The sequence below is a fragment of the Eschrichtius robustus genome, chromosome 4 (assembly GCF_028021215.1).
Source record: "Eschrichtius robustus isolate mEscRob2 chromosome 4, mEscRob2.pri, whole genome shotgun sequence".
Classification (NCBI taxonomy): Eukaryota; Metazoa; Chordata; class Mammalia; order Artiodactyla; family Eschrichtiidae; genus Eschrichtius; species Eschrichtius robustus.
In genome coordinates this window covers 31,024,954-31,051,524 of record NC_090827.1, presented here as the reverse complement: position 1 = coordinate 31,051,524, position 26,571 = coordinate 31,024,954, and the positions used below count along the sequence as shown (strand labels likewise).

Here is a 26,571-nt window from a genome sequence, read left to right as displayed (position 1 = left end):
TTAACTAAAGAGACATAAGACTTGCACACTGAAAACTACAAAACATTATTGATGGAAATTAAGGAAATGGAAAGACATTCTGTGTTCATGGATTGGAAGACTTAATATTGTTAAGATGGCAGAACTCCCCAAATTGATCTACAGATTCAACACAACTCCTATCAAAATTCCTACTACCGGACTTCCCTGGTGGCGCAGTGGTTAAGAATCCGCCTGCCAATGCAGGGGACATGGGTTCGATCCCTGGTCCGGGAAGATCCCTCATGCCGCGGAGCAAATAAGCCCGTGCGCCACAACTACTGAGCCTGCGCTTTAGAGCCCATGAGCCACAACTACTGAGCCCTCGTGCCACAACTACTGAAGCCCGCATGCCTAGAGCCTGTGCTCTGCAACAAGACAAGACACTGCGATGAGAAACCCGCGCACCACAATGAAGAGTAGCCCCTGCTCGCCGCAACTAGAGAACGCTTGCACACAGCAATGAAGACGAAACGCAGCCAAAAATAAACAAATAAATTTTAAAAAGATTATTAAAAAAAAAATTCCTACTACCATCTTTGGAGAAATGGGCAAAGTGATCCTAAAATTTATATAGAAATGCAAGGCACTAAGAATAGTCAAAACAATCTTGAAAAAGAAGAACAAGTTTAAAACACTTCCTGCTTTTAAAACTTACTACGAAGCTATAATCAAGGCAAGTAATCAAGGCAGTGTGGTACTGGCATAAGGACATAAAGACTGGCATAAAGACAGACTTGAGAGTCCAGAAATAAGCACATACATCTATGGTCAATTGATTTTCTGCAAGGGTGCCAAGACAATAAAATGGAGAAAGAGTAGTGTTTTGAACAAATGGTGTTAGAATAACTGAATATACATATGTCAGAGAATGAATTTGGACCTCTACCTCACACCGTATACAAAAATTAAAATGGATTAAAGATCCAAATGTATGAAACTCTTAGAAGAAAACATAGGTGTAAATCTTTGTGAATTTTGATTAGGTAACAGTTTCTTAGATAGGACACCAAAGCACAAGCAACCGAAGAAAAAAATAAATTGGACTTCATCAAAATTAAAAACTTTTGTGTGTCAAAGGACACTATCACAAAAGTGAAAAGATAATCCACAGAACGGGAGAAAACATTTGCAAGTCATATGTCTAATAAGGATCTAATGTCCAGAATATATTAAGAACTCTTACAACTCAATAATGAAGACAACCTAATTTACAAATGGGCAAAAGATTTGAATAGACATTTCTCCAAAGAAAATGACCAATAGGTACATGAAAAGATGCACATTATTAGTCACTAGGGAAATGCAAATCAAAACCACATGAGATACCACTCATGTCCACTAGGATATCTAGAATTAAAAAAAAAAAAAAAGAAAATAACAAGTATTGGTAAGTGTATTGGTCAGGATTCTCCAGAGAAGCAGAACCAATATGATATATGTAGACATATAAAAGAGGAAAATTGTTACAGGAATTGGCTCAAATGATTACAGAGGCCGAGAAGTCCTACAATCTGCCACCTGCAAGAAGGGGAACCAGGAAAGCCTGTGGTATAATTCAGTTTGAGTCTTGAGGCCTGAGAACTGAGGGGCCATTGGTGTAAGTCCCAGAGTTCCAGGGCCCAAGAACCAGGAGCTCCAGTGTTGGAGGGTAAAAGAAGCTGTGTCCCAACTCAAGAAGAGAGAGAATTCACCCTTCCTCTACCCTTTTGTTTGATTCAGGCCATCAGCCAACTGGATGACACTCACACTCTGGTGAGGACGGACCTTCTTTTCTCGGTCTATTGACTCACCAGAAACATCCTCACAGACACACCCAGAAATAGTGTTTACCAGCTGTGTAGGCATCCCTCAACCCAGTCAAGTTCACACATACAGTTAACCATCACAGTAAGGATGTGGAGAAATTAGAAACCTCAGGTGTTGCTGGTGGGAATGTAAAATGGTACAGCTACTGTGGAAAAGTGTGTCAGTTTCTTAAAAAGTTAAACAGTTACCATAGGACACAGAAATTCTACTCTTAGGTATATATCCAAGAAAAGTGAAAACATGTTCACACAAAAAGTTGTGTATAAATGTTCATAATAGCCAAAAAGTTAAAACAATCCAGATGTTTATCAGCCAATAAGTGGATAAACAAAATGTGGCATATCCATACAATGAAATCGTATTCAGCAGAATAAAAAGGTTTGAAATACTGGTACATACTACAACATGGGTGAACCTTGAAAACTTTAGGCTAACTGAAGGAAGCCAGTCACAAAAGGCTATATACTGTATTATTCCACTTATGTGAAATGTCCAGAATAGGCAAATCCATAGAGACAGAATGTAGATGAGTGGTTTCCAGAAGCAGAGGAGAGAGGAGAATGAGGAGGGACAGATTAACCAGTACAGATTTTAGAGGGTGATGATGAAAATAGTCTGGAATGAGGTAGTGGTGAGAGCTGCACAACCTGTGACTATACTAAAAACCAATGAATTATAAATTGTAAAAGAGTGAATTGTATAGTATGAATTATCTCCAGTTAAAAAATGGCTTTATTGGAAGATTCTTATTGTCAGGATAATTTTATTTTATTTTATTTTATTTATTATTATTTTTTAAATTAATTAATTAATTTAATTTTGGCTGTGTTGGGTCTTCGTTTCTGTGCGAGGGCTTTCTCTAGTTGTGGCAAGCAGGGGCCACTCTTCATCGCGGTGCGCGGGCCTCTCACTATCGCGGCCTCTCTTGTTGTGGAGCACAGGCTCCAGACGCGCAGGCTCAGTAGTTGTGGCTCATGGGCCCAGTTGCTCCGCGGCATGTGGAATCTTCCCAGACCAGGGCTCGAACCCGTGTCCCCTGCATTAGCAGGCAGATTCTCAACCACTGTGCCACCAGGGAAGCCCCAGGATAATTTTAAGTAAATAAAGTATATAAATACCATCGTATCAGGAGAACTTATCACATGGCTTCTCCTAGTTCCAAGGGTAGAGGGTGTGGTTCTGAGCATGTAGCCCAGCTACAATTCTATCACTCTGGAGGAAGGGGAGAATGGGTTTTTGTAGGCAGCAACCTTCATCACAGTGGCAGAGCTAGAATTGGAACCTAGGTCTTGGTGTCCTGGTCCAATTTCTTTTTCCCATACCATGTTTCTCTAAGGAGACTGATTTCATAAGTGTAATCAAGCAAGCTGTTGAAAATAGGCATATTTTTGAAACTAAAATAAGATTTGTCTGCTAACAGTGGGACTGAGTAACCTAGGAAATGACTAAGCATTTATCCTTCTCATATATAAAGATTGCTTTCTTTAGGAAAAGACGCATGAATATATAAATACAGGTACAATTTTTAAAGGGAAAGAGGCAGTTGCAGAGATTTTTTTTTTTCCCAGGGAAGTAGGATTGTACATTTTCCCTTTAAGATGGATAGTGGGCAATGGCCTTCTGCATTTTTATGAACAAAGGTGTCATTCATTAGCCCTAACTGACACCCACTGGTGTGGATAAACCCAGATCCATGTTATAGGCATGGCACCATCTGCCTGTGGAGGGTACTGCCTGGTGCACATGCCAGAACCCAGCGCACCGAAGAGCCTTGGTTATCACTTTCACACTAAGTTCAGGTGTGATAGGCCACTAGTTAGAGCTTGCTTAGTGCTCTTTTCCTTTCATTCCTAGCAAGGCTTAGGAGTCCTGCTTGCCTTAAAAATTTTTTTAAGTTTAAAAGGATTGCTAATGTTTACCTATTAAACCAGAAAAGGCAAATTACAGCTAGGAAATTGTTAGAATAGATATACAGAAATAAATATATTTTGCAGGTAGTTCTGAGAATTGAAATAGTTCAGGGACTGAAAACTCAAATGTTTGTAGGGGCCGGGCAGGTAATTTAAATGGATGAGAGTCTGAATATTGGGGATTGTGGCAAAATGGAGCATACAGGCCCTGACTTAAGACATTAAATGACAACAAGAAGAAACAAAAAGCACCCGCTCTGTGAGCCAGTTAAAACCTGCGTGGGGCTGAGTTCTGCCTGGAGGCTTGCAGTTTATGGCAGCCTCTTGACTGGAACATAATATAGCAACATGCAACAAGGACTTTAAAGTGTGTCATATATTATTACCAAAAGAGACAACACAAGAGGCAAAGAAATTAATTTGGACATAAAATGTTCTTAGCTCTTGTATTTAAAGAAAAAATCTGCAAACCATTCAAATGCCTAATAATTACTGGAGAATGATTCATCAAACTATGGTATAACTATATAACCATTTAGAGCACAGAGATATATAGAAAATGCCAGGGCATCACATGGAAATGTACACATGTGAAAATTAAGTGAGAGTAGAATACAAAATTATAAATGTATATGAGTTACAGTGTATGTTAACAAAGATCAGGAAGGAATTTGGAGCGTTGTAAAAAATTTGCCACTCATCAGACTTTTTCCCCCGGAAAAGAAGCTTAAATTCACCATGAAGAAAATGCAGGTCACCTCTACCAAGCCCTTCAGTAAAATATCTAATCGTCCTTTGGATTAGATCCAACTAAGCACAAGCATGACTGTTTCAATAGATGTGGCTTTGTCCTAGAAGTTTTTATTTTTGCCTGAAAGAGATGACTTAATTTCCTACCCTGGTATACACTGATGTTTTGTTCCCCACCTCAAAATTCTGATTTTTACTTTTCTCCTATTCACCCTGTTTTATAAATCTGGATCCAAGGAAACTGATTCCAGTCCCAAACTTATTTATTTATTTTTTAAAATTTTATTTATTTATTTATTTATGGCTGTGTTGGGTCTTCGGTTCTGTGCTAGGGCTTTCTCTAGTTGTGGCAAGCGGGGGCCACTCTTCATCGCGGTGCGCGGGCTTCTCACTATCGCAGCCTCTCTTGTTGTGGAGCACAGGCTCCAGACGCGCAGGCTCAGTAATCGTGGCTCACGGGCCCAGTTGCTCCGCGGCATGTGGGATCTTCCCAGACCAGGGCTCGAACCCGTGTCCCCTGCATTGGCAGGCAGATTCTCAACCACTGCGCCACCAGGGAAGCCCCCCAAACTTCTTGAGTGACGCCCCTCCCTCCATTCTACTCGTGAGTCCATGCTGAACCAAGTCCCATAGCAGAATATTGCAGGTCCTTTGGCTTCCTTGGTGTATCAGGAATGGCCCAGGCTTTGGAGATACTTCAGATCCTGGAAGTTCCAGAATTGTTGGCCAACACCCAAAGTGGAGTGTCCATGGTGGTCGCCATCTGATGCCTGTGCTTGGCCTGTCAGGGCTGGGCTAGCACCTCTGGAGTGTCTGGTGATCAGAATACCTCTCCCCGTGTGTTCCTTACTGGTGTGATGAGGGCTTCCTCATCTTCTCCTCCTGTGACCCCTTTACACACAGTCCATAAAGCCTTAGCCGATTTTTCAGGAATCTCAGGATGAGAACAGAGACTTCTTGTTGTTCAGTGCCTCGGGTGTGTGTGCTGCAGGGCAGTGGCTGTGGCTTGCTTGGTTTTGTGCCCATGGGCCAATTTTAGCTTGGTTGGTGGGGACGTCATTTGGAGGCTCAGGTGATTTAAATAAGTTCAGATATTATCAAATTTTAAAAACAAATACAAAGGTTACTTTCCATGCTGATGTGAGGTTAAGTCTCTAGGGGGCATGCATTGATAATTGGTGCTGCCCTCAGATCTGTTTCTACTAAGATTTCATTTGGCTGCTTTACCTTCACTGAACTTTCTAGAAATCGCTCCACAACGCTGATTTTGTACAGTAACTCGACAAACATGTGAACGTTTAATCAAGGGACTTGATTTCTCTATGCCTAGCTATCCAGGCCTAGAAGTAGATAAATCTCTTTCTTCTTTAGTTCCGACGAGATTGGTATTTTTAGAAGGAACTTGGTTAGAGATCCTGAGTCTAATTGTTACTCACCCGGGTCCTTGGACTCTTAATCCATAGAAATTGATAAGAGGCCAGAGGAGAATTTCGGGCAAGGCTTTATCAGGACTCGAGCTGCAGCATGAGGGAGCGAAAACAAGTAACAGGTGCCGTTGCTTCCCTGGCTCCTTAAAAGGGGTGAGGCTGGAGGTGGGCTGGTGCGTTGGCTGGGAGGCATAGTTTAGGTGGTCTGCGCACCCCCTGGTGGTGCTGTGTGCAGGGGTCATGTGTGGTACCCTGCTTTTGCTTCCGGCACCTCAGAAATGGCAGTTGGTTTGTGGCCTTTTTGTATCTTATTGTTCATAATTTGCTCCCACTGTGCATGTGTGCAGTTCGTTTTAGTGCTGTCTAGTTTCTTTGCATTGTTGCTTGCGGAGACGTTTGTCCAGGTGCAAGCACTCTGGTAAAGGGTCCCAGGTCCCAGCCTATCTCATAATTGCAGATTAACTTGACTGTTATAGATCATAGTTCTTAGGCCTATTTTTCATATTTCATTCCTTGACTTAGTGCTAGACTAATATATTCAGAGAGTATCCTGTGGTCATTTTGAGCTGGCACCCTTGCCACTCTGTTCGTGAGATTCTTACTTTCTTTAGAGTGTTATTTGCCTGTTGTCATTGCTGTGCTCCCAGTGGTCTGGTTCCTGAATGGAAAGGGCGTTTCTTTACCTGCTCACAGCTAACATCATCTCTTGCCCAGAAGATCATAATAGATTTCTAAATGGTCTCCCCAGACACCCTCTAATCCCCTGACTCCTTTCAGTGGTCAGTCGCCTGTTGCAAATGCAAGTCTGCTCACTCACCCTTTAGCTTAAAAGCTTTCTGTGACTTCCAGTTGCCTTCAGGATGCATCCCAAACCTTCCCAGGTCTGCCCCTGCATCTCACCAGTCTTGCTGTCTTTGCTCCCGGCTTTCTGAGTTCAGGCTGCCTTGGCCTTCTTTCAGTTCTTTGCTGTGCATTCTCCTCTCACCACACGTGTCCCCTCTGGCTGCAAGGTTCTGCCTTCTCTCTTTTTCTCTTTCCCGTACTTCGAGGCCAATCCCCCTCCTCAGCTAGACCCATTTCCCCTACTATCCAGGCTCCTAACACCACACACCTCTCTTTCTTAGCCCTCATTACTGTTTAAAGTTTCCATATATTTGTGTGATTCTTTGGTTAAGGCCTGTCTTCTACACAAGCCAATGCGCTCCACAAGGGTGGGCTGTCTCTTTTTTGCTGGGAGAGGGGCTTACCATTACCAGCATGCAACACACACTGTAGGTATTTATTAAATTTTTATTGAACGGCCATGATTTCTTCTCGCTTTACCCTTCTGGAGTTTTACAGCTCTGCCTCATGTAAGTTGTAACTTCATCTGTGACTTCCTCACTAGCCAGCTCTCCTCGATCTAAAGGTCTGGCTTCACTGGAGCTTTTCTAGCTTTTTAGGAAGGCATCTGAACTTAGTCTTCTAGTGGCCATATATGCATCCCTCTTTTTCCTCCTCTGTGAAAATCCAGACCCTACTGTAAGGCCGTCCTTTTCTCTGACTGGGGAATCCGTGCAGCTCTGACTGTCTCTCCAGGTTCTCCTCGGTGACCTCTCCTAATGAGCCCAGTGACCTCTTATTCATGAGCCTCTCCTAACTACAGCTCCAAGCTCAGAGATGTGATACCCACAGTGTCAGTAACAGCAGCAATAAAGGAGACTGGTTTTTCAATGGTGATGACAGTAATTAAGGGTCTTGCATGAAGTTTTTTCATGCCTCTTAAATAAGAACTAAATTTACTTGTCTCTTTGTTGCAGTTTACCATCTGTTCTGATATAACGAAGGAATTGCATTCATAAGAAGTTTTACCTTATCAAAAGGCATGATACAAAAACAGGTGCTTGACTAGAAGAAAGGGGTTAGGGATTTGACAATATCAGAGTCATAATATAGTTCTTTTTCTATAGAACTTTTTTCTAATAAACTATTTTCTTAATAGCCACGAATGTGTTAGTAAAACCCATCACTGCCCAAAACTTAGTGTTTGACTACATATAGCATTTGCTCTGGAATCATCGTCTTTGTTTTCCATCATTGCCTCCACTATCGTTAGCAAAGAACTTTTTACACCATCCTATTTCCACGATTACCTGATTACCCATTGTTAAGCCCAATACCAAGCTTCCCCCCAAACCCAGCTGTTATAGACAACAGCTTCTCATACTAAGGGGTTGGTTCCAGATCTAGTATAATGATGGTATATATAATGGTAATTAAATTCCCAAATTTATTCAAGCCTATAATTTTCTCAGATCTAGACAGCCTACCTCAAACAAAAACACCTGTGTTTTTTTTAATCTTGCAATGGACTAAGCTCTTTTTTTGAATAATCTTTTTTTTAAGATTGAAGTGTAGTTGATTTACAATGTTGTAAGTTTCTGGTGTACAGCAACATGATTCAGTTATACATATATATACTTTTTCATATTTTCCATTATGGTTTATTACAGGATACAGAATATAGTTCTCTGTGCTATACAGTAGGACCTTGTTGTTTATTCTTTATATAGTAGTTTGCATCTGCTAGCCCCAAACTCCCAGTTCAACCCTCCCCCTGCCCCTTGGCAACCACAAGTCTGTTCTCTATATCTGTGAGTCTGTTTCTGTTTTGCAGATAAGTTCATTTGAAAAACACCTGTGTTTTAATGTTTTCCCCTGAATCAGGTGATGCAGGCCCAGTGTGTCAAAACAGAAACTGAATTCTACCGCCGCAGTCGCAGCGAGATAGTGTATGGAGAAGGGCACACCATGGGGGCACTTTATTGGCAGTTGAATGACATCTGGCAGGCTCCTTCCTGGTCTTCTCTAGGTAAGTGTTTCAGCATTTTTTGTGTGAGTGAGAGAAAGCCATACCTGTGGGGAGAGGCACTGAGAGAGCACAGAGCTGGAGGGGTCAGATGAACCCAAGCAGGACTCCAGGGCCAGGAGGCCGTCCGGCTGCTGGTCTCGGAGCTGTGGCCTCCTCTCCCACCTTCACAGTCTTTCCAGGAGCCTTAGAGCACAATGAGTTCTGAGCTGTGCAGTCGCAAAAGCAGGCGAAGGAAGGGAAAGATTCATGCGTGAAGATCTCAGCCGTGTGTCTTCTAATTGTTGCTTAGAATTTTGAATTTATTTAAGAGGACTTTCCAGGGCAAAAGGAGATTTACATAAGCACCCCTTCTTCTGTTTAGGAGAATTCAACCACAGGAAAGTTTGGCCCAGCTAAGTGTTAAAATGTCCCTTTGCTGACTCCCCTTCAAGTCCATCAGGTCATCTTTCTTTTGCCCTGTTGATCTCTTGGAGGAAAGGGAGTTGAGTGAGAAATCCAAGTAAGAAGGGTTATCAGGTGAACCTGTCTGTTCAACGAGGAGCAGGTGAGATGGCTGACATTGTACTTGCAGTTTGAATTATTTCATCTATTTTGGTGCATTAAAAAAAATTAAGGTGTAATAATGAATGTTGGCCTTCACTAGAGGTGATTTGAAGCCAAGTTCAGTTAATGATATAAACAAAAGTTTTGGGTCAAAAATGAGGCAAGGCCATAAAGTAAGAAGGCCCTTTTGCTGGGTGAGGCTCTTAAACAAGCTGAGAATGCAGATCACAGAGTTCCTTCCCCACATGCTTTGATCAGTGCTCATGACCTCCTGCAGGGAACTGCAGTCTTGATCAGGTTTCCCTGATCAAACTCTTGATCTCCACCAACCAGAGAAAAGGGTATTGAATGAGAATCAGGGGGTAGATGCTAGGGGAATAGCCTTTCTGGGACGCTTAAACTGGAGAAAGAGATATTGTTCAGAGACACTTGGAGCCTGACCCTGCTTCCTGTCTGCGGATGCGGTGGTGGTCTTCTGAAGCTGAGTTCGGTTCAAGAAATGGGAGAGCCCAGGCTTTGTAACTCTTCCCTTAAATGACCCTGTGTTCTTCAGAAAGGATTTAAGAGTATGATGGCAGAGTAAGAATTTGTCTGCCTTCTAAACTCTGCCAGGACAATGCATTCGAGGAGAGGGTCACCATCTCCTGGGGGTGTCACCGTTTAGTAACTAAGGTGTGTATCACTGAGACCTTTTGCTTCAGCTGCTGTTCTCTTAAATGTCTTTTGTTTGTGGCCTTGATTGCTGCAACCACACATTTGAAGTCTTTCTCCTGTAATGGATGTCACATGTGAGAGTGTTTAAGTTATCTCAGGTCCAAGCCATTTTCCATTTATCAGAAAACTTTCCAAATATAGGTTCTAGTTCATTTCATAGATCTAATTGGAAAGGCCTCTCCATCCTTCCCCTCTCATTGTTATTTTTAAGGTGAAATACTAAGAATTGGAATTGAAGTGCTGGAGAGTTGAACTTTTGCAAAACCTAAAGAAATTAGTTCTAGCTTAACCTCAAAACCGTGTTCCTTCATCTCAACAGCTTGCACTGGTGACTTCTGGAAGTGCTTCCCCATTCTCTCTCCCCCTCTCTCCCACCCGCTTTCCCTCATCTTACTCCCTCACCCCCTTCTCTCTCTCTCTCCCTCTCACTGTATACCTCTCTCTGAAGCTGTCTGGTGATGCAGTGTTTTGTGGAGAAGGATCTTCTTTCTGAAATAGAGGCATGTTGAAATATTTTTTAGTTTGTGGGTTTAGCATACCAGAGATGCCAACAGGGCACAGGATTCTGCAGGTTTTTGATAGCTTCTAATTGTATTTGAGGAATTGTCATTAATTGTCATGCGTTTGGATGTTCCCCTCCAGTCTGAACTTACCAGCCATATTTGTGATTGTGGTTGCTTTGTTTCACTCAGAGGATTTTGTGCCTATGGGAAAAGGAGACTTTGAGTTCTAAGTAACTTTATTTTTTTTAAAAAATATTTAATTTATTATTTATCTATTTTTATTGAGGTATAGTTGATCTACAATATTAGTTTCAGGCGTACAATATAGTGATTCAAAATTTTATAGATTATACTCCATTGAAAGTTATTATAGAATATTGGCTATATTCCCTGTGCTCTACAGTATAGCCTTGTAGCTTATTTATTTTATACATAGTCGTTTGTACTTCTTAATCTGCTGTCCTTATGTTGCACTTTGCTCCTTCCCTCTCCCCACGAGTAACCAATAGTTTGTTCTCTATATCTGTGAGTCTGTTTCTGTTCTGTTATATTCATCCATTTGTTTTACTTTTTAGACTACACATATAAATGATAACATATAGAGTATTTGTCTTTCTCTGTCTGACTTATTTCACTAAGCATAATACCCCCCAGGTCCATCCATGTGTTGCAAATGGCAAAATTTCATACTTTTATGGGCAAGTAATATTCCATTGCATATATATATATATATATATATATATGTATATATATATATATATATATACACACATATATATATATACACATATATATATATGTATACATATATATATATATATATATGTATACACCACATCTTCTTTATTCATTCATCTGTTGATGGACACTTAGGTTGCTTCCACATCTTTGCTCTTGTAAATAATGCTGCAGTGAACATTGGAGTGCATGTATCTTTTCGAATTAGTGTTTTTATTTTCTTTGGTTATATACCCAGGAGTGGAATTGCCAGGTCTAATAGTTCTATTTTTAGTTTTTTTTGAGGCACCTCCATCCTGTTTTCCACAGTGGCCGCATCAATTTACATTACCAGCAACACTGTAGGAGGGTTCCCTTTTTCTCCACATCCTTGCCAACATTTATTCTTTGCGGTCGTTTTGATTATAGTCATTCTGACAGATGTGAGGTGATACCTCATTGTGGTTTTGATTTGCATCCCTGATGATCAACAGTGTTGAGCATCTTTCATATGCCTGTTGGCCATCTGTATGTCTTATTTCGAAAGATGTCTATTCAGCTCTCCTCCCCATTTTTTGATTGGGTTGTTTGTTTTTTCTATATTGAGTTGTATGAGCTGTTTATATATTTTTGTATATTAACCCCTTATCGGTCATATCATTTGCAAATATTTTCTCCCAATCAGTAGGCTGTCTTTTCATTGTGTTTGTGGTTTCTTTTTCTGTGCAGAAGCTTTTAAGATTAATTAGATCCATTTGTTTATTTTTGCTTTTGTTTCTTTTGCCTTCGGAGACAGAGCCAAAAAAATATTGCTACAATTTATGTCAGAGTATTCTGCCTATGTTTTCCTCTAGGGATTTTATGGTTTCTGGTCTTACATTTAGGTCCTTAATCCAGTTTGAGTTTATTTTTGTAACTGGTGTGAGAAAATGTTCTAATTTCATTCTTTTACATGTAGCTATCCAGTTTTCCCAGCACCATTCATTGAAGAGTGTGTCTTTTCTCCATTGTATATTCTTGCCTCCTTTGTCGTAGAGTAATTGACCATAAGTGTGTGGGCTTATTTCTGGGCTCACTATTCTGTTCTATTGATATATGTGTCTGTTTTTGTGCCAGTACCATACTGTTTTGATGACTAGCTTTGTAGTATAGTCTGAAGTCTGGGAGCATGATACCTAGAGCACTATTCTTCTTTCTCAAGATTGTTTTCACTATTTGGGGTCTTTTGTGTTTCCATACAAATTTTAGAATTATTTGTTCTAGTCTGTGAAATATGCCATTAGTATTTTGATATGAATTGCACTGAATCTGTAGATTGCCTTGAGTAGTATGGTCATTCTAACAATGTTAGTCCCATCTATGAACACAGTATCTCTTTCCGCTTGTTTGTGTTGTCTCCAGTTTCTTTCATCAGTGTCTTATAGTTTTCCATGTACAGGTATTTTCCCTCCTTAGTTAGATTTATTCCTAGGTATTTTATTCTTTTTGATGTGATGGTAAATGGGATTGTATACTTAATTCCTCTCTTATAGTTTGTTGTTAGTGTATAGAAATGCAACAAATTTCTGTATATTAATTTTGTACCCTTTGACTTTACCAAATTCATTGATGAACTCTAGTAGATTTTGGTGCTGTCTTTAGGATTTTCCTTTTTTTTTTTTTTTTTTTCAAGTAATGTCTGAAACATTTATATTAACATATTTCCATACAAATAACCCAAAGAAAGTTTAGTATTAGTTGGTTTTTGTTTGTTTGTTTGTTTTTTTATACTGCAGGAGGATTTTCTTAGTATCATGTCATCTGCCAACAGTGACAGTTTTCCTTCTTCCTTTCCAATTTGTATTCTTTTTATTTCTTTTCTTTGTCTGATTGCTGTGGTTACGACTTCCAATACTATGTGGAATAAAACTGGGAGAGTGGACATCTTTGTCTTGTTCCTGATCTTAGAGGAAGTGCTTTCAGCTTTTCACTGTTGAGTATGATGTGAGCTGTGGGCTTATCATATATGGCCTTTATTATGTTGAAGTATGTTCCCTCCATACCCACTTTATGGAGAGTTTTTACCATAAATGGATGTTGAATTTTGTCAAAAGCTATTTCTGCATTCATTGAGATGATCATATGGTTTTTGCCTGGTTTTGGAATCAGGTTGATGCTGGCCACATGGAATGAGTTCAGAAGCTTCCTTCCTCTTCCATTTTCTGGAAGAGTTTGAGAAGGATTGGTATTAATTTTTCTTTGAATGTTTGGTAGAATTCATCAGTGAAGCCATCTGGTCCTGGACTTTTGTTTTTTGGGAGGTTTTTTTTTAATTTAAAAAAAAATTTATTTATTTATTTTTGGCTACGCGCGGGCTTTCTCTAGTTGCGGCGAGCAAGAGCTACTTTTTGTTGAGGTGCGCAGGCTTCTCATTGCAGTGGCTTCTCTTGTTGTGGAGCACGGGCTCTAGGTGCGCGGGCTTCAGTAGTTGTGGCACGCGGGTTCAGTAGTTGTGGCTCACGAGCTCTAGAGCGCAGGCTCAGTAGTTGTGGCTCATGGGCTTAGTTGCTTCACGGCATGTGGATCTTCCTGGACCAGGGCTCGAACCTGTGTCCCCTGCATTGGCAGGCGGATTCTTAACCACTGCACCACCAGGGAAGCCCTTTTGGGAGGTTTTTGATTACTGATTCAGTCTCCTTACTAGTAATTGGTCTGTTACGATTTTTTATTTCTTCATGATTCAGTCTTGGAAGGTTATATGTTTCTAGGAATTTATCATTTCTTCTAGCTTGTCCAATTTGTTGGTGTGTAGTTGTTCATAGTAGTCTCTTATGATTCTTTGCACTTCTTTGGTATTAGTTGTATTGTCTCTTGTTTCATTTTTGATTTTACTGATTTGAGCCCTCTCTCTTTCTTTTGTGATAAGTCTGGCTAAAGTTTTATCAGTTTTGTTTATCTTTTCAAAGAACCAGCTCTTGGTTTCAGTGATCTTTTCTATTTTTTCTAAGTCTCTATTTTGTTTATTTCTGCTCTGATCTTTATTATTTCTTTCCTTCTACCAACTTTGGGTTTTGTTTGCTGTTCTTTTTCTAAGTTCCTTTAGGCATAGTGTTAGGTTGTTTATTTGCAATTTTTCTTGTTTTCTGAGGTAAACATGTATCACTGTAATCTTCCCTCTTAGAACTGCTTTTGCTGCATCCAATAGATTTTTGGATCATTGTGTTTTTGTTTTCATTTGTTTCCAAGTATTTTTTGATTCTTCTTTGTCTTTGGTGACTAATTGGTTGTTTAGTAACATATTATTTAGCCTCCACATCTTTGTGTTTTTTGCAGTTTTTTTCTTGTGGTTGATTTCTAGTCTCATAGGGTTGTGGTTGGAAAAGGTGCTTGATATGATTTCAATTTTCTTAAGTTTATTGAATCTTGTTTTGTGGCATATCGTGTGATCTGTGCTAGAAAATGTTCCATTTACACTTGAATCAAATGTGTATTCTGCCGCTTTGGATGGAATGTTCTAAATATCTATTAAGTCCGTTTGGTCTAATGTGTCACTAAAGGCCTGTTAATATTTGCTTTATGTATATAGCACTTCTATGTTGAGTGCATATCTATTTACAATTGTTATATAAGATTGATCCCTTGGTCATTATGTAATGTCCTTCTTTGTCTCTTGTAACAGTCTTTGTTTTAAAGTCTATTTTGTCTGATATAAATAGTGCTATCCCAACTTCTTTTGATTTCCATTTGCATGGAATACCTTTTTTCATCCCCTCACTTTCAGTCTGTGTGTATCTTTAGATCCAAAATGAGTCTCTTATAGGTAGCATATGTATGGGTCTTGTTTTTATATCCATTCGGCCACTTTATACCTTTTGATTGGAGCATTTAGTCTATTTACATTTAATTATTGATAGGTATATACTCCCATTTTGTTAATTGTTTGGGGGTTGTTTTTTGTAGTTCTTTTTTTGTTCCTGTCTTCTTTCCCCTTTTGATTTGATTTGATGTTCCTGTCTTCTTCTTCTCTCCCCTTTTGATTTGATGACTATCTTTAGTTATGTTTGGATTCCCTTCTCTTTTTTGGTGTTTATCTATTGTAGATTTTTGGTTCGTGGTTACCATGAGGCTTATATATAGCAATCTATATATAATATAATGTAATGTAATATAATATATATGATTATTTTAAGTCGCTGATCTCTTAATTTCAAACACATTTTAACAACCCTGCATTTTTACTCCCCCACCCTCACCATGATTATTGGTTTTTTTTAAAACTCTTTATTGAATTTGCCACAATATTGCTTCTGTTTTATGTTTTGGTTTTTTGGCTACAAGTCATGTGGGATCTCAGCTCCCTGACCAGGGATTGAACCCACACCTCCTGCATTGGAAGGTGAAGTCCCAACCACTGGACCACCAGGGAAGTCCTGATCATTGTTTTTGATATATTTTACATCTTTTTGTTTTGTGTATCCCTTAACTAATTATTGTAGATATAGATGATTTTTGTCTTTTAACCTTCCTGCTAGCTTTGTACATGGTTGATTTACTACCTAATATTTGCCTTTACCAATGAGTTTTTTCCTTTCATAATTTTCATGTTTCTATTTGTAGCTTTTTCTTTTTCACTTAGAGAAATCCCTTTACCATTTCTTGTAAAGCTGGTTTGGTGGTGCCCAATTCTTAGATTTTGCTTGTCTGTAAAACTTTTGATTTCTCCATCAAATCTGAATGAAAGTCTTGCTGAGTAGAGTATTCTTTTTTGTAGATTTTCCCTTCATCACTTTAAATTTATTGTGCCACTCCCATCTGGCCTGCAGAGCTGCTGAAAAGTCCACTGATGGTGTTATGGGAGTTCCTTTGTATGTAACTTGTTGCTTTTCCCTTTTCAATATTCTTTCTTTAACTTCTGCCATTTTAATTCAGTGTATCTTGGTTTGGACCTCTTTGGGTTGATCTTATTTGTGTTCCAGGACCTGCATGTCTGTTTCTTTTCCCAGGTTAGGGAAGTTTTCAGCCTATTGTGTCCTCAAATATGTTCTCTGCCCATTTCTCTCTCTCTTCTCCTTCTGAGACCCTATAATGTGAATATTAGTGCACTTGATTTTGTACCAGAGGTCTCTTAAACTGTTCTCTTTTCTTTTTATTCTTTTTTCTGTCCAGCTTCAGTGATTTCCACTACTCTGTCTTCCATCTGCCTGATCCATTCCTCTGTATCATTTCATCTACTGTTGATTTCTTTTAGTGTATTTTTCATTTCAATTGTTGTAGTTTTCTTCTCTGTTTAGTTCTTTATATCTTCTAACTCTTTGTTAAACTTCTCACTGTGTTCCTCCATTCTTCTCCTGCATTCTTTGATCATCTTTATGATCATCACCCTGAACTCTTTCTTAGGTAGATTGCCTATCTCCACTTCACTTAGTTCTTCATCTGGGGTTTTATCTTCTTCCTTTGTTTGGAACATGTTCCTCTGTTGCCTCATTTTGCCTAACTTGCTCTTTTTTTATTTCTATGTATCTGGTAGGTTGGTAATGCATCCTGATCTTGGAGAAGTGGCCTTTTGTAGGAGATACACTGTGCGTCCCAGCAGCTCATTCCCCTCTGGTCATCAGAGCTATACGCTCTAGGGGTGCCCCCTATGTGGGGTGCATGGGTCCTTCTGTGTGGCGGGCTTACTGATGTCGTTGGTCTGTTAGGCATGGCTGGCCTTTGGCCCAATTGGTTTCCAGGCCCTGCCTTGTGTGGACCCTGCCAGCCACTGGTTGGTGGGGCTGGGTCATGAGGCTGCTGGTTGCAGAACCCTGGAGGGTCCCAGGGCTACTGCTGGTTCACTTGTGGGCAGAGCCAGGTTCTGGGGTGGGTGGTTACAGGGCTGGGGTTCCTGGATCTAGTGTTGGCCTGCTGGTGGGTGGGGCCAGTTCCTGATATGGCTGGCTGCAGGTTCTGGGGTATTCCAAAGCTGGTGCTGGCCCATTGGTGAGTGGGGCTGGATCCCAGGGCAGCTGGCTGAGGCATCCAAGGTTCCTCAGAGCTGGTGTTGGTCTGCTGGTGGGTGGGGCCCAGGCCCAGGGGTCCTGGGGCTGGTGCCAATCTGCTGTGTTGGCTGTGTCCAACAAGGTAGGCTGTAGGGCTGCAGTGGTCCTGGGGCTGGTGTCTGCCCATTGGTGGGTGGAGTTGGTATCCAGGGGATCCTGGAGCCAGTAGGTGAATCTGGGTCCTGGGGCTAGTGCTGGCCCACTGGTGGGCAGATCTGACTCCTAGGGTCACTGGCTGCAGGGCCCAGTGTCCCAGAGCTGATTTTGAATTGTTGGTGGGTGAAGCCAAGGCCCAGGATGTTCTGGGGCTAGTGCTGGCTGGCTGGTGGCTGGAGCTGGGTCCCAGGATTTCTGGCTGCCAGGCCCTGGGGGTCCTGAGGCTAGTGCTTGCACACTGTTGTATGGCGCTGGGTCCTGGGCCCTCTGGCGGACAGGACCATGTCCTGAGGTGCCTTGGGCTCAGGAGGTCTTAAGGCAGCCTGTCTGCTGGTGGTTGTCCAGCTAATTGCTTGGCCTGAGGCGTTCCAGTACTGGTGTGAACAGGCTGGTGGGTGAGGCTGGGTCCTGGTGCCAATCAGCTAGAGGGAGGATTCCAAAATGGCGCTTGCCAGTGTCTGTGTCTCCAGGGTGAGCTCCAGTTGCTTGCTGCCTCTTTGGCAAACTCTCCAAGATCAGCAGATGAGTCTGACTTAGGCTCCTTTCAAATGACTGCTTCTGCCCTGGTTCCTGGAGTGTGTGAGATTTTGTGTGCACCCTTTAAGAGGGGAGTCTCTATTTCCCCCAGCCCTCTGGGACTCCTGAAGTTAATCCCTGCAGGCCTTCAAAGCCAAACATTCTGGGGGCTGGGCGCTTGTCTTCCTGGTGCAGGATCCCTGGGCTGGGGAGCCCAATATGGGGCTCAGACCCCTCGTTCCTTGAGGAGTACCTCTGCAGTTGTAATTATTCTTACATGTGTGGGTCACCCACTCCTGGGGTGTGGGTCTCGACTATGTGCAGCTCTGCCTCTCCTACCCATCTTGTTGTGGTTCCTTCTTTAGATCTTTAGTTGCAGATGATCTTTTCTGCTAGATTTTGGTCTTTCTCATAAACAGTTGCTCTGTAAATAGTTGTGATTTTGGTGTGCTCACGAGAGGAGGTGAGCTCAGCGTCTTCCTACTCCACCATCTTGGCCAGCCTCTGTAATAGTATTTTCGCCAAGTAATACTAGCGAAATGAATATTTGTAACAGATGTTCACTGCCAATGCTACTGACTCCCTTTTTCATGTGTATGTAGGGAAAAGGAACATCGGTACATTGGGCTTCTGGAAGCAGAATTGCATATGAGAAAGTGCTAGCTAGGAATCAGATCTGGGCTCAAAATACTGCCAGTGGCATGTTTGACTTAACTGCTTGAGCTCCATTTCCTCATTTGAAAAGTGCGATGTTAATGGCTGCCTCACTCAGATTTGAGGCTGGCATGAGGTGATGTCCAAAAATGCTACTTGCCCTCAACAAACATGGGTTCCCTCCACTGTCAGCTCTCCCTTCTGTGCTCAGTGCCCTGAATTATGACAGGTTACACAGCTGGGCCATGTGGATGATGGCTCCGACTGCTTGACCCTTGTTTCCTAACCCAACTGATTACTTTTAGAGTATGGAGGAAAGTGGAAAATGCTTCATTATTTTGCTCGGCATTTCTTCGCTCCGCTGTTGCCGGTGGGTTTTGAGAATGAAGGTGTGTTTTTCATCTACGGTGTGTCAGACCTTCACTCAGACCACAAGATGATGCTTACCGTAAGTTGCCTGGATTTTTTTCTCTCTGTGGTAGACGGCGAATTTTAGGTTTCTTTAGTTATTTGGTTCTATTCTTTTTTGGAAAAAAGAAAAGAGAAATTAATTTGTATCAAAATATCTCTAGTGCTTGCAGCAGAAAATGAGCTGTTCTTGGAATTGGAAAACCTGTATTCAGGGAAAAATTCTGCCATTTATTCTATGACCTTAATGTCTTGGTTCAGTTTCCTCATCTGTAAAATGACACCAGCCTGCCTTCTTAAAGGATTTCTATGGATAGTGAATACAGTCATTAGATGACCGTGCATTGTAAACTGTAAAATGCCAGTTAAATCTAAGGTTATTTATAACCATGAGAAGCTGGAAATAGGCTAAACTTTACCAAAAGAAATCATTTAAAACAGTATGTTAAGGTGGAAATCAGTAAAATTATTCAGAGTATATATGTGGAAAAATGAACTTGTATTTAAAACAATTTTAGGTAAAAGAAAGGATAGAAACTCAAAGAAGTCTTGGGTGGCTACAGTTAGGAGGACATTGAGAATAGGTCAAGTCTATGAATTACCTATAATGCGCCAGGTCCTGTGCCTTCCATAAATTGCTTAATTCTCACAACAGCCTGTGGAGTTAGTGCTGTTATTATTCTCATTTTACATTTGAAGAAATGGATACTTTGAGAAGTTAACTTCTTGGTTACATGACAAGTACTTGGTGGGGCTGAGGTTAAACCCAAGTTTCACAGTCTCTTAAGCAGTTCTGCTCTTCTGACTTTCATCTATTATTACTACTATTATTCTCTAAAAAAAATAGTAACTAAGAATGTTTGGTTTTTTTCTGTCTTGTTTCTCCCCAGGTGAGAGTCCACACATGGAGTTCCCTGGAGCCCGTGTGCTCTGAGACGACGAAGCCTTTTGTGATGAAAGCAGGGGAGTCTGCTCTTCTCTATGACAAGCCAGTAGCTGAGTTATTAAGAGGATGTACAAATTGTACACGACAGAGCTGCGTGGTTTCCTTTTACCTGTCAACTGACAGGGAGCCCTTGAGCCCAACCAACTATCACTTCCTGTCCTCACCAAAGGAGGCCAAGGGGCTCCACAAGGCAAATATCACCGTAAGCACCAGTGGTCTGGGGTCACCGTGGCTTTGTGGAGCTGTCCTGCTTTTTTGCAAAATTTCTCCTTGGTACTGAGCTTACCTGGGACCCGGGGGAGATTGGCCCCTTCCCACTGGAAGCAAAGAGCAAATACTTTTTATTTCTAATTCAGCATTTGTCAAAGCTTGAGGTTCCTGCCACCCCTGCTGTCCCATCACATCTCCCTAGTCAGGCTGGTGCAGTGGAGGGCGAGGCAGCAGCAGTCATCACCACTGACTGCTCCTCCTCTAGGTTCCAGGCTCTGTCTGTCCTGGGGCCTTTCCTGCATCAACCGTGAAGTATTATCATCTGCATATACAAGTGAGCAAAGGAGGGACCGAGTAATGTGTTTAAAGTCCGTGGCCAGGAAACATTGGAGCCCGGTAGAAGCACTCTTAATTTTGCATTTTTAAGGAGAGTCTATTCATTTAAAAAATTTTCACTCTGCTCTCTGATTTATTGCTTCCATGTTGCTCAGTCACCAGATCTCTTTATCACTGCCAAGGGAAAAAAAGGGATGATCGGGATAGGATGTGTTGTTATAAAAATTGTGTAGCTAGAAAATTTGGAATCTGTCTAGTTGATTGAAAACCTTTCCTTCCCTTTCCCCCTCTCCATGTAGTGATTGAAACTTTCTAGAAAAATGTTTTCATTATCTATTTTTAATCAATTTTAAGTTTGTTTTAGATTTCATTGAAAAGACTTAAGTGAGAGGATTTTTTACGTTTGCTTTGGAAATCATATCAAAACTCAGTCCTTGAAATGAAAGCATAGCTTCCTTCCCAACTAATAATGAAATATTCCCATAATGAAATCTATCTGTAACAACTGATATAGGGCAAATATGAAGGAAATGACATACATTTACATAGCTTCTTTCCAGAAAAAAAGCACAAAACTATGTAGTAGACAAATTTGCAGTCTCTAGACAGGATTTCAAAATCTTTCTTTCCTCACCTGGGCCTCCATTACTTTGAGATAACCGGGCTGGGGGAGAGGTAGGACTTCTTCCTTTGTCCTACGTCAGTTGGATTTCAATGAGACTTTGCCTATCCTAAAGGGATATAATAACAATAACAATAATAATAGTAACGATAGCTAACGTTATTGTGGGCTTAACGTAGGCCAGGCACCTGGATGTACTGTCCTCAGGCCGATGCTGGGGACTGGGTTTTCCTCCCTGTGTCCCTGAAGCCAGAGTACAAGCCTGAGCTCTGGGCTCTGCAGTCAGACATGCAGAGATGAGGTTTCCAATCAGAAGAAGGCAACAACAAGAGTGAGCAGGTGCCAGTGTCCCTTCTGGCCTTGGCCTTGGGACAGAGTAGCTGAGGCTTCCCTGCAGGCTTGGCGGCCAGGGGCAGCCATGTAAACTGTGTGCCTGCAACTGCTTTAGGGTCTTCATCCGAATAGGTGGGTGGCATGATTTGGGAATTTGACATCTAACTTCAAGCCTGCATCTCTGACCCTCTGAGAGCTACCTAATACATTTTGTTCCTTTTTTGCTTCTGCCAAAGTAGGGTTTCTTGTTAATAACTCAGAACCCTGCATGCTGTCTCAGGCTAAGTTATATATAGTAAAAATTGCCCTTGGAAATTCTTTATGTCACACATAACCTAAAATGTCAAACCTATGGCGTGGCATGTGTGCATGTTGAAGAGTCATGTTTCATGACAGATGCACGGCTTGAATACCAGGTCCCACTCAACTGTGTACTCACAGTAAGAGAGGCTCACAAACCCCCAGCCTCCAGGAAGCAGCTCTGCCTCACTCTCTGCCTGTGCTAAGAGGCTAATGAATGACAAGACTTAAACTGTGCTCTCCTTTGCTGATATCGTGTGGGATTCACACATGTTAAAAGTGCTAACGTAAAGCAACTATACTCCAATAAAAATTAATTTAAAAAAAGAAGGAAAAAAACATTTAAGAAAGTTAAGGGTCAGATTACGAAGCTGAGAATTCACATTATGAAGATTTTTTCAAATATTTCAAAGTTGGATGGACTTATATCCAAATGAATAGGAAAATAAATAATTTCATTTAGATGGTTCAGATTAAATAAAACAAATACTTGAAAAATTCTAAATAAGTACAATGTGATAGATACCTAAGAATGAACATTAGTAAATCTGTCAAGAGTAATATGAAAAGCAAATTAATTTGAGCTGAATAAAAAAAAAGTGCTAATAATGTGACTTTACTGACGATGCAATAAAAGAGAGAGAGCTCTAGTGGTAGAGCTTTTGGAGATGCCCGGCCGGCTGCTGTCTAGATTGCAGGATCTCCTCGGAAGACTAGTAGGTAAGCACCATGGCTGTGCTCTGCAGCCAGCTCCACACAGATTCTGAGAAAGTCATTTAAACCACCCAGCCCTGGTGCAGAAATGTGCCTCTCTTGATGAGACCCTGAGAAAAAGATATAAAGCTGTAAAAGCTACAAGGCTTTGAGATTCATGTGAAATATTCTCCTTAATAATTGGAGACTACATATCCCCCCGCCCCGGTTTGAGATTACAGTTTGGTAATTTTCCACAGCCTTCAACACATTTCCACGTATTTTTTAGCATCTGACACAGTGCATGGAATGTATGACTTTAGCAGTTGCAGAACCGAAGTTGTAGGAAATGCACTCCTTGTTAGCCACGTCCATGTTCTGATGGGCGCTGTATATAGAATAGAGAGCTCTGCCCTCCTCCTTCACTTCATTTATCTTTTTCTTTCAGGCCACCATCTCTCAGCAAGGGGACACATTTGTTTTTCATCTGAAAACCTCAGCTGTTGCTCCCTTTGTTTGGTTGGATGTAGGAAGCATCCCAGGGAGATTCAGTGACAATGGTTTTCTCATGACTGAGAAGACACGGACTGTATTCTTTTACCCTTGGAAACCCACCAACGAGAGTGAATTGGAGCGATCTTTTCATGTGACCTCACTGGCCGATATTTACTGAGGGAATCCAGGTTGTATTTGCAGGAGCTGAAGGCAACCAGAAACAAGTTGAAGAAGCCAGGAAATGCATCTGCTTGCTGTCAGGTGTCTGCATAACCACTTGGTGAAGAGTTTGTACAGTGCATTCTCCCAGGGAAGGCTGTGTACTCAGGTGATGTCCTCCTCCAACAAAGCTGTGCCTAGGTGCCGTCCAGTCTGCACCAGGACTGTGGTTTTAGCCCATTCCCCCACAGCTTTTGCACCACATGAACCAGTTATAACCCAGCTGCCTCTCCAAGCCCCAGAAGGAGGTCTGTCCACATGCAGCCCTTTAAGGGAATCACAGGTACGTGATTATTGCGGTATCTGTGGAATCAAATGTGGAAGGTCGTGAGGTCATGTAGGCTCTCGTGGTTAGCTTTGAGAAATACCAAATAATCAGAATGAAACTGCTTTGTTGTTATTTCCAGAGGAAATGGAGATTCAAATGTCACAACAGAAAGAGATTTCTGGGTGGTAGCCATATTGGTTGCTATTGCCGGAAAGTTTGGGGGGTTGATTGTTGTCATTCAGTTACTTTTTGGGTAGGAGTCCTTTTTTCATTTGCAACATTTTAAAAAAAATATTGTTTTAACAATAGTAGTTTATTTTTTCAAAGGCCATTAGAGTGATTCTCCTTTGGAAAAAAAGCTCATATTGGAATGGACATCACCATGGTCACTTTGGAAACTTTCGGGTGTCCTGACATAGGTCACCCATCATTATGTATGGGCTTCAGATTTGGTTGAATCCAGTGAGCTTTCCAATTCAAGGCTGTGGTTAGATTTGTACTTGGTGATCCTGGCAGCCAAGTGGTGTTCCCTTTAACTTGAGTTTGAGCCATCTTAAAAAATATTGATTAATTATAATTGCTATGAAATCATTTTATTCTGCATTATCATGTTTATAAAATTACATTGGTAATGAAGCAAAGGGGGCAAAATGTTAATAAGTAGCCAATTTGGGTAAAGGTGTGTAGGAATTTTTTGTTCTGCTTTTGCGACTTTTCTGTAAGTTTGAAATTATGTTAAAATTTTAAAGTTATATAAATTGCATTGACACCTTGGTGTTTCATTTGTGGATTATTTCCTCATTCCATGAACACTCAGTTTTTAAAAATTTTTATTTATTTATTTATTTATGGCTGTGTTGGGTCTCCGTTTCTGTGCGAGGGCTTTCTCTAGTTGCGGCAAGTGGGGGCCACTCTTCATCGCGGTGCGTGGGCCTCTCACTATCGCGGCCACTCTTGTTGTGGAGCACAGGCTCCAGATGCGCAGGCTCAGCAATTGTGGCTCATGGGCCTAGTCGCTCCGTGGCACGTGGGATCTTCCCAGACCAGGGCTCAAACCCGTGTCCCCTGCATTGGCAGGCAGATTCTCAACCACTGCGCCACCAGGGAAGCCCGAACACTCAGTTTTGCCCAGTACCATGCTGGGCATTAATTTCCTTTTAGCTCTGGTCAAGTTTTTAGTCTGTTGGGTAAACTTGAAGAGTTTGAAGAATCTAATCCAGGATATTTGAGGGGTCTTCTCTAAGAAGTATCAGGGAATTGGTTATAGAATGGACTGGCAGTGAGAGTCTGGCTTTAGAATCAAGACTAAATAGATAATAGTTTTGGTTTTAAAGCTGAGAAACTTTTGGTCATGGTTCAGAGACTAAAAAGAAAATAAATGCAGCCAACCCAGGCCTCTCCTTCAGTATCTATGAGTTCCCTCATTTTATGTGTTATTTCAAAATGTATATAACAGCCTTATGAAAGGCTGTGACTTAGGGATGTAACCCAGAAGATTCTTACCTGATAAATATTATATCACTTTCTTGTCACTGTTGCTGGGGGCAGGGAGGACACACCTCTCCATTCACTAGAGCATTTTTCTGTGCTAGGTACCCTGTGAGGTGGGCTTTGAAGTTGATGGGCCAGAATTTATTGGGTTGGCCAAACCCAGAAAGTTTGTTTGGGTTTTTCCCTAATATCTTTCTGTAACGACCCAATACATTGCAATTCTGCCCTTTCTAGCTCTGTAACCTTAATCAAGTTATTTAACTTCTACGTTCAGTTTTCTTGTAGTACAATGGGAATAATTACACTCACCTTGTAAGTGTGGGGTTTTTTTATAATTAATTAATTTATTTTGGCTGCGTTTGCTCTTCGTTGCTGCACACGGGCTTTTCTCTAGTTGCAGCAGGCGGGGACTACTCTTCGTTGTGGTGCGCGAGCTTCTCGTTGCGGTGGTTTCTCTTGTTGTGGAGCACAGGCTCTAGGCGCGTGGGCTTCAGTAGTTGTGGCACATGGGCTCAGTAGTTGTGGTTTGCAAGCTCTAGAGCACAGGCTCAGTAGTGCACAGGCTTTGTTGCTCCGCGGCATGTGGGATCTTCCCGAACCAGGGATCGAACCCATGTCCCCTGCACTGGCAGGCGGATTCTTAACCACTGTGCCACCAGGGAAGTCCCTGTAAGTGTGCTTTGAAGAATAAATTAAAAATGTGGTTCAAGGGCTCGGCCCAGTACTGACACTTAGTGAAGGCTCTGTAAATGGCGGCACCATTCTGTGGTGTGACCCTCTTGTCTAGAGAGGGCAGGGCTTCCAGCCACACTGACCTGAGTCAGAACCCAAGTTCTGAGGCTTATTGGCTGTGTGACCTTGGGCAACCACGTGATCTTCTAGATTTTAGTTTTCTCCTCTGTAAAATGGAGATAGTAATCTCTAACCTTCAAAGGTAGTGGTAAAAAGTAAACAAATAGGGTCTGGAACAAAATAAATGCTAGTCATACTTTTTTAACATCATTATCACTCAGTACATGAAGCAAGGGTATAAATGAAGCAAATAAAGGCAGATGCCTTTTTTCTTTCTTTTTTTAAAATTATAGTATAGCTAATACAATATTGCATTAGTTTCAGGTGTACCACAAGGTAATTCACTTATATATATGTATTTTCAGATTATTTACCACTATAGGTTATTACAATATATTGAATATAATTCCTTGTGCTATACAGTAAATCCCTATTGTTTATCTATTTTACATATAGTAGTGTGTATCTGTTAATCCTATACTCCTGCTTTGCCCTCCGCTCTCCTCCTCTTTGGTAACCATAAGTTTGTTTTCTCTGTCTGTGAGTCTGTTCCTGGTCCTGTTTTTTTGTTTTTTTTAATAATATTTTTTGATGTGGACCATTTTTAAAGTCTTTATTGAATTTGTTACAGTATTACTTCTGTTTTTTTATGCTTTGGCTTTTTTGGCCGCAAGGCATGTGGGATCTTAGCTCCCCAACCAAGGATCGAACCCGCACCCCCTGCATTGGAAGGCAAAGTCTTAACCACTGGACCACCAGGGAAGTCCCTCCTGTTTTGTATATAGATTCATTTGCATTATTTTTTTAGATTCCACATGTAAGTAATAGTGTATAATATTTGTCTTTCTCTGACTTGCTTCACTAAGTGTGATA

General features: G+C 41.2%; 1 protein-coding gene across 2 annotated transcripts in view; it reads left to right on the top strand.

Moving 5' to 3' along the window:
* The window catches only part of MANBA (mannosidase beta), a 119,733-nt gene extending 95,612 nt beyond the window's left edge, over positions 1–24,121 (top strand). For both annotated transcript variants that reach the window (XM_068542513.1, XM_068542514.1), the window contains exons 14-17: positions 8,621–8,765; positions 18,891–19,033; positions 19,884–20,141; positions 22,882–24,121. In XM_068542513.1, coding sequence (XP_068398614.1) covers positions 8,621–8,765; positions 18,891–19,033; positions 19,884–20,141; positions 22,882–23,106 — 771 coding nt within the window. In that variant the 3' untranslated portion in view covers positions 23,107–24,121. The remainder of the gene's footprint in view (positions 1–8,620; positions 8,766–18,890; positions 19,034–19,883; positions 20,142–22,881) is intronic.
* Positions 24,122–26,571: the final 2,450 nt, after the last annotated feature.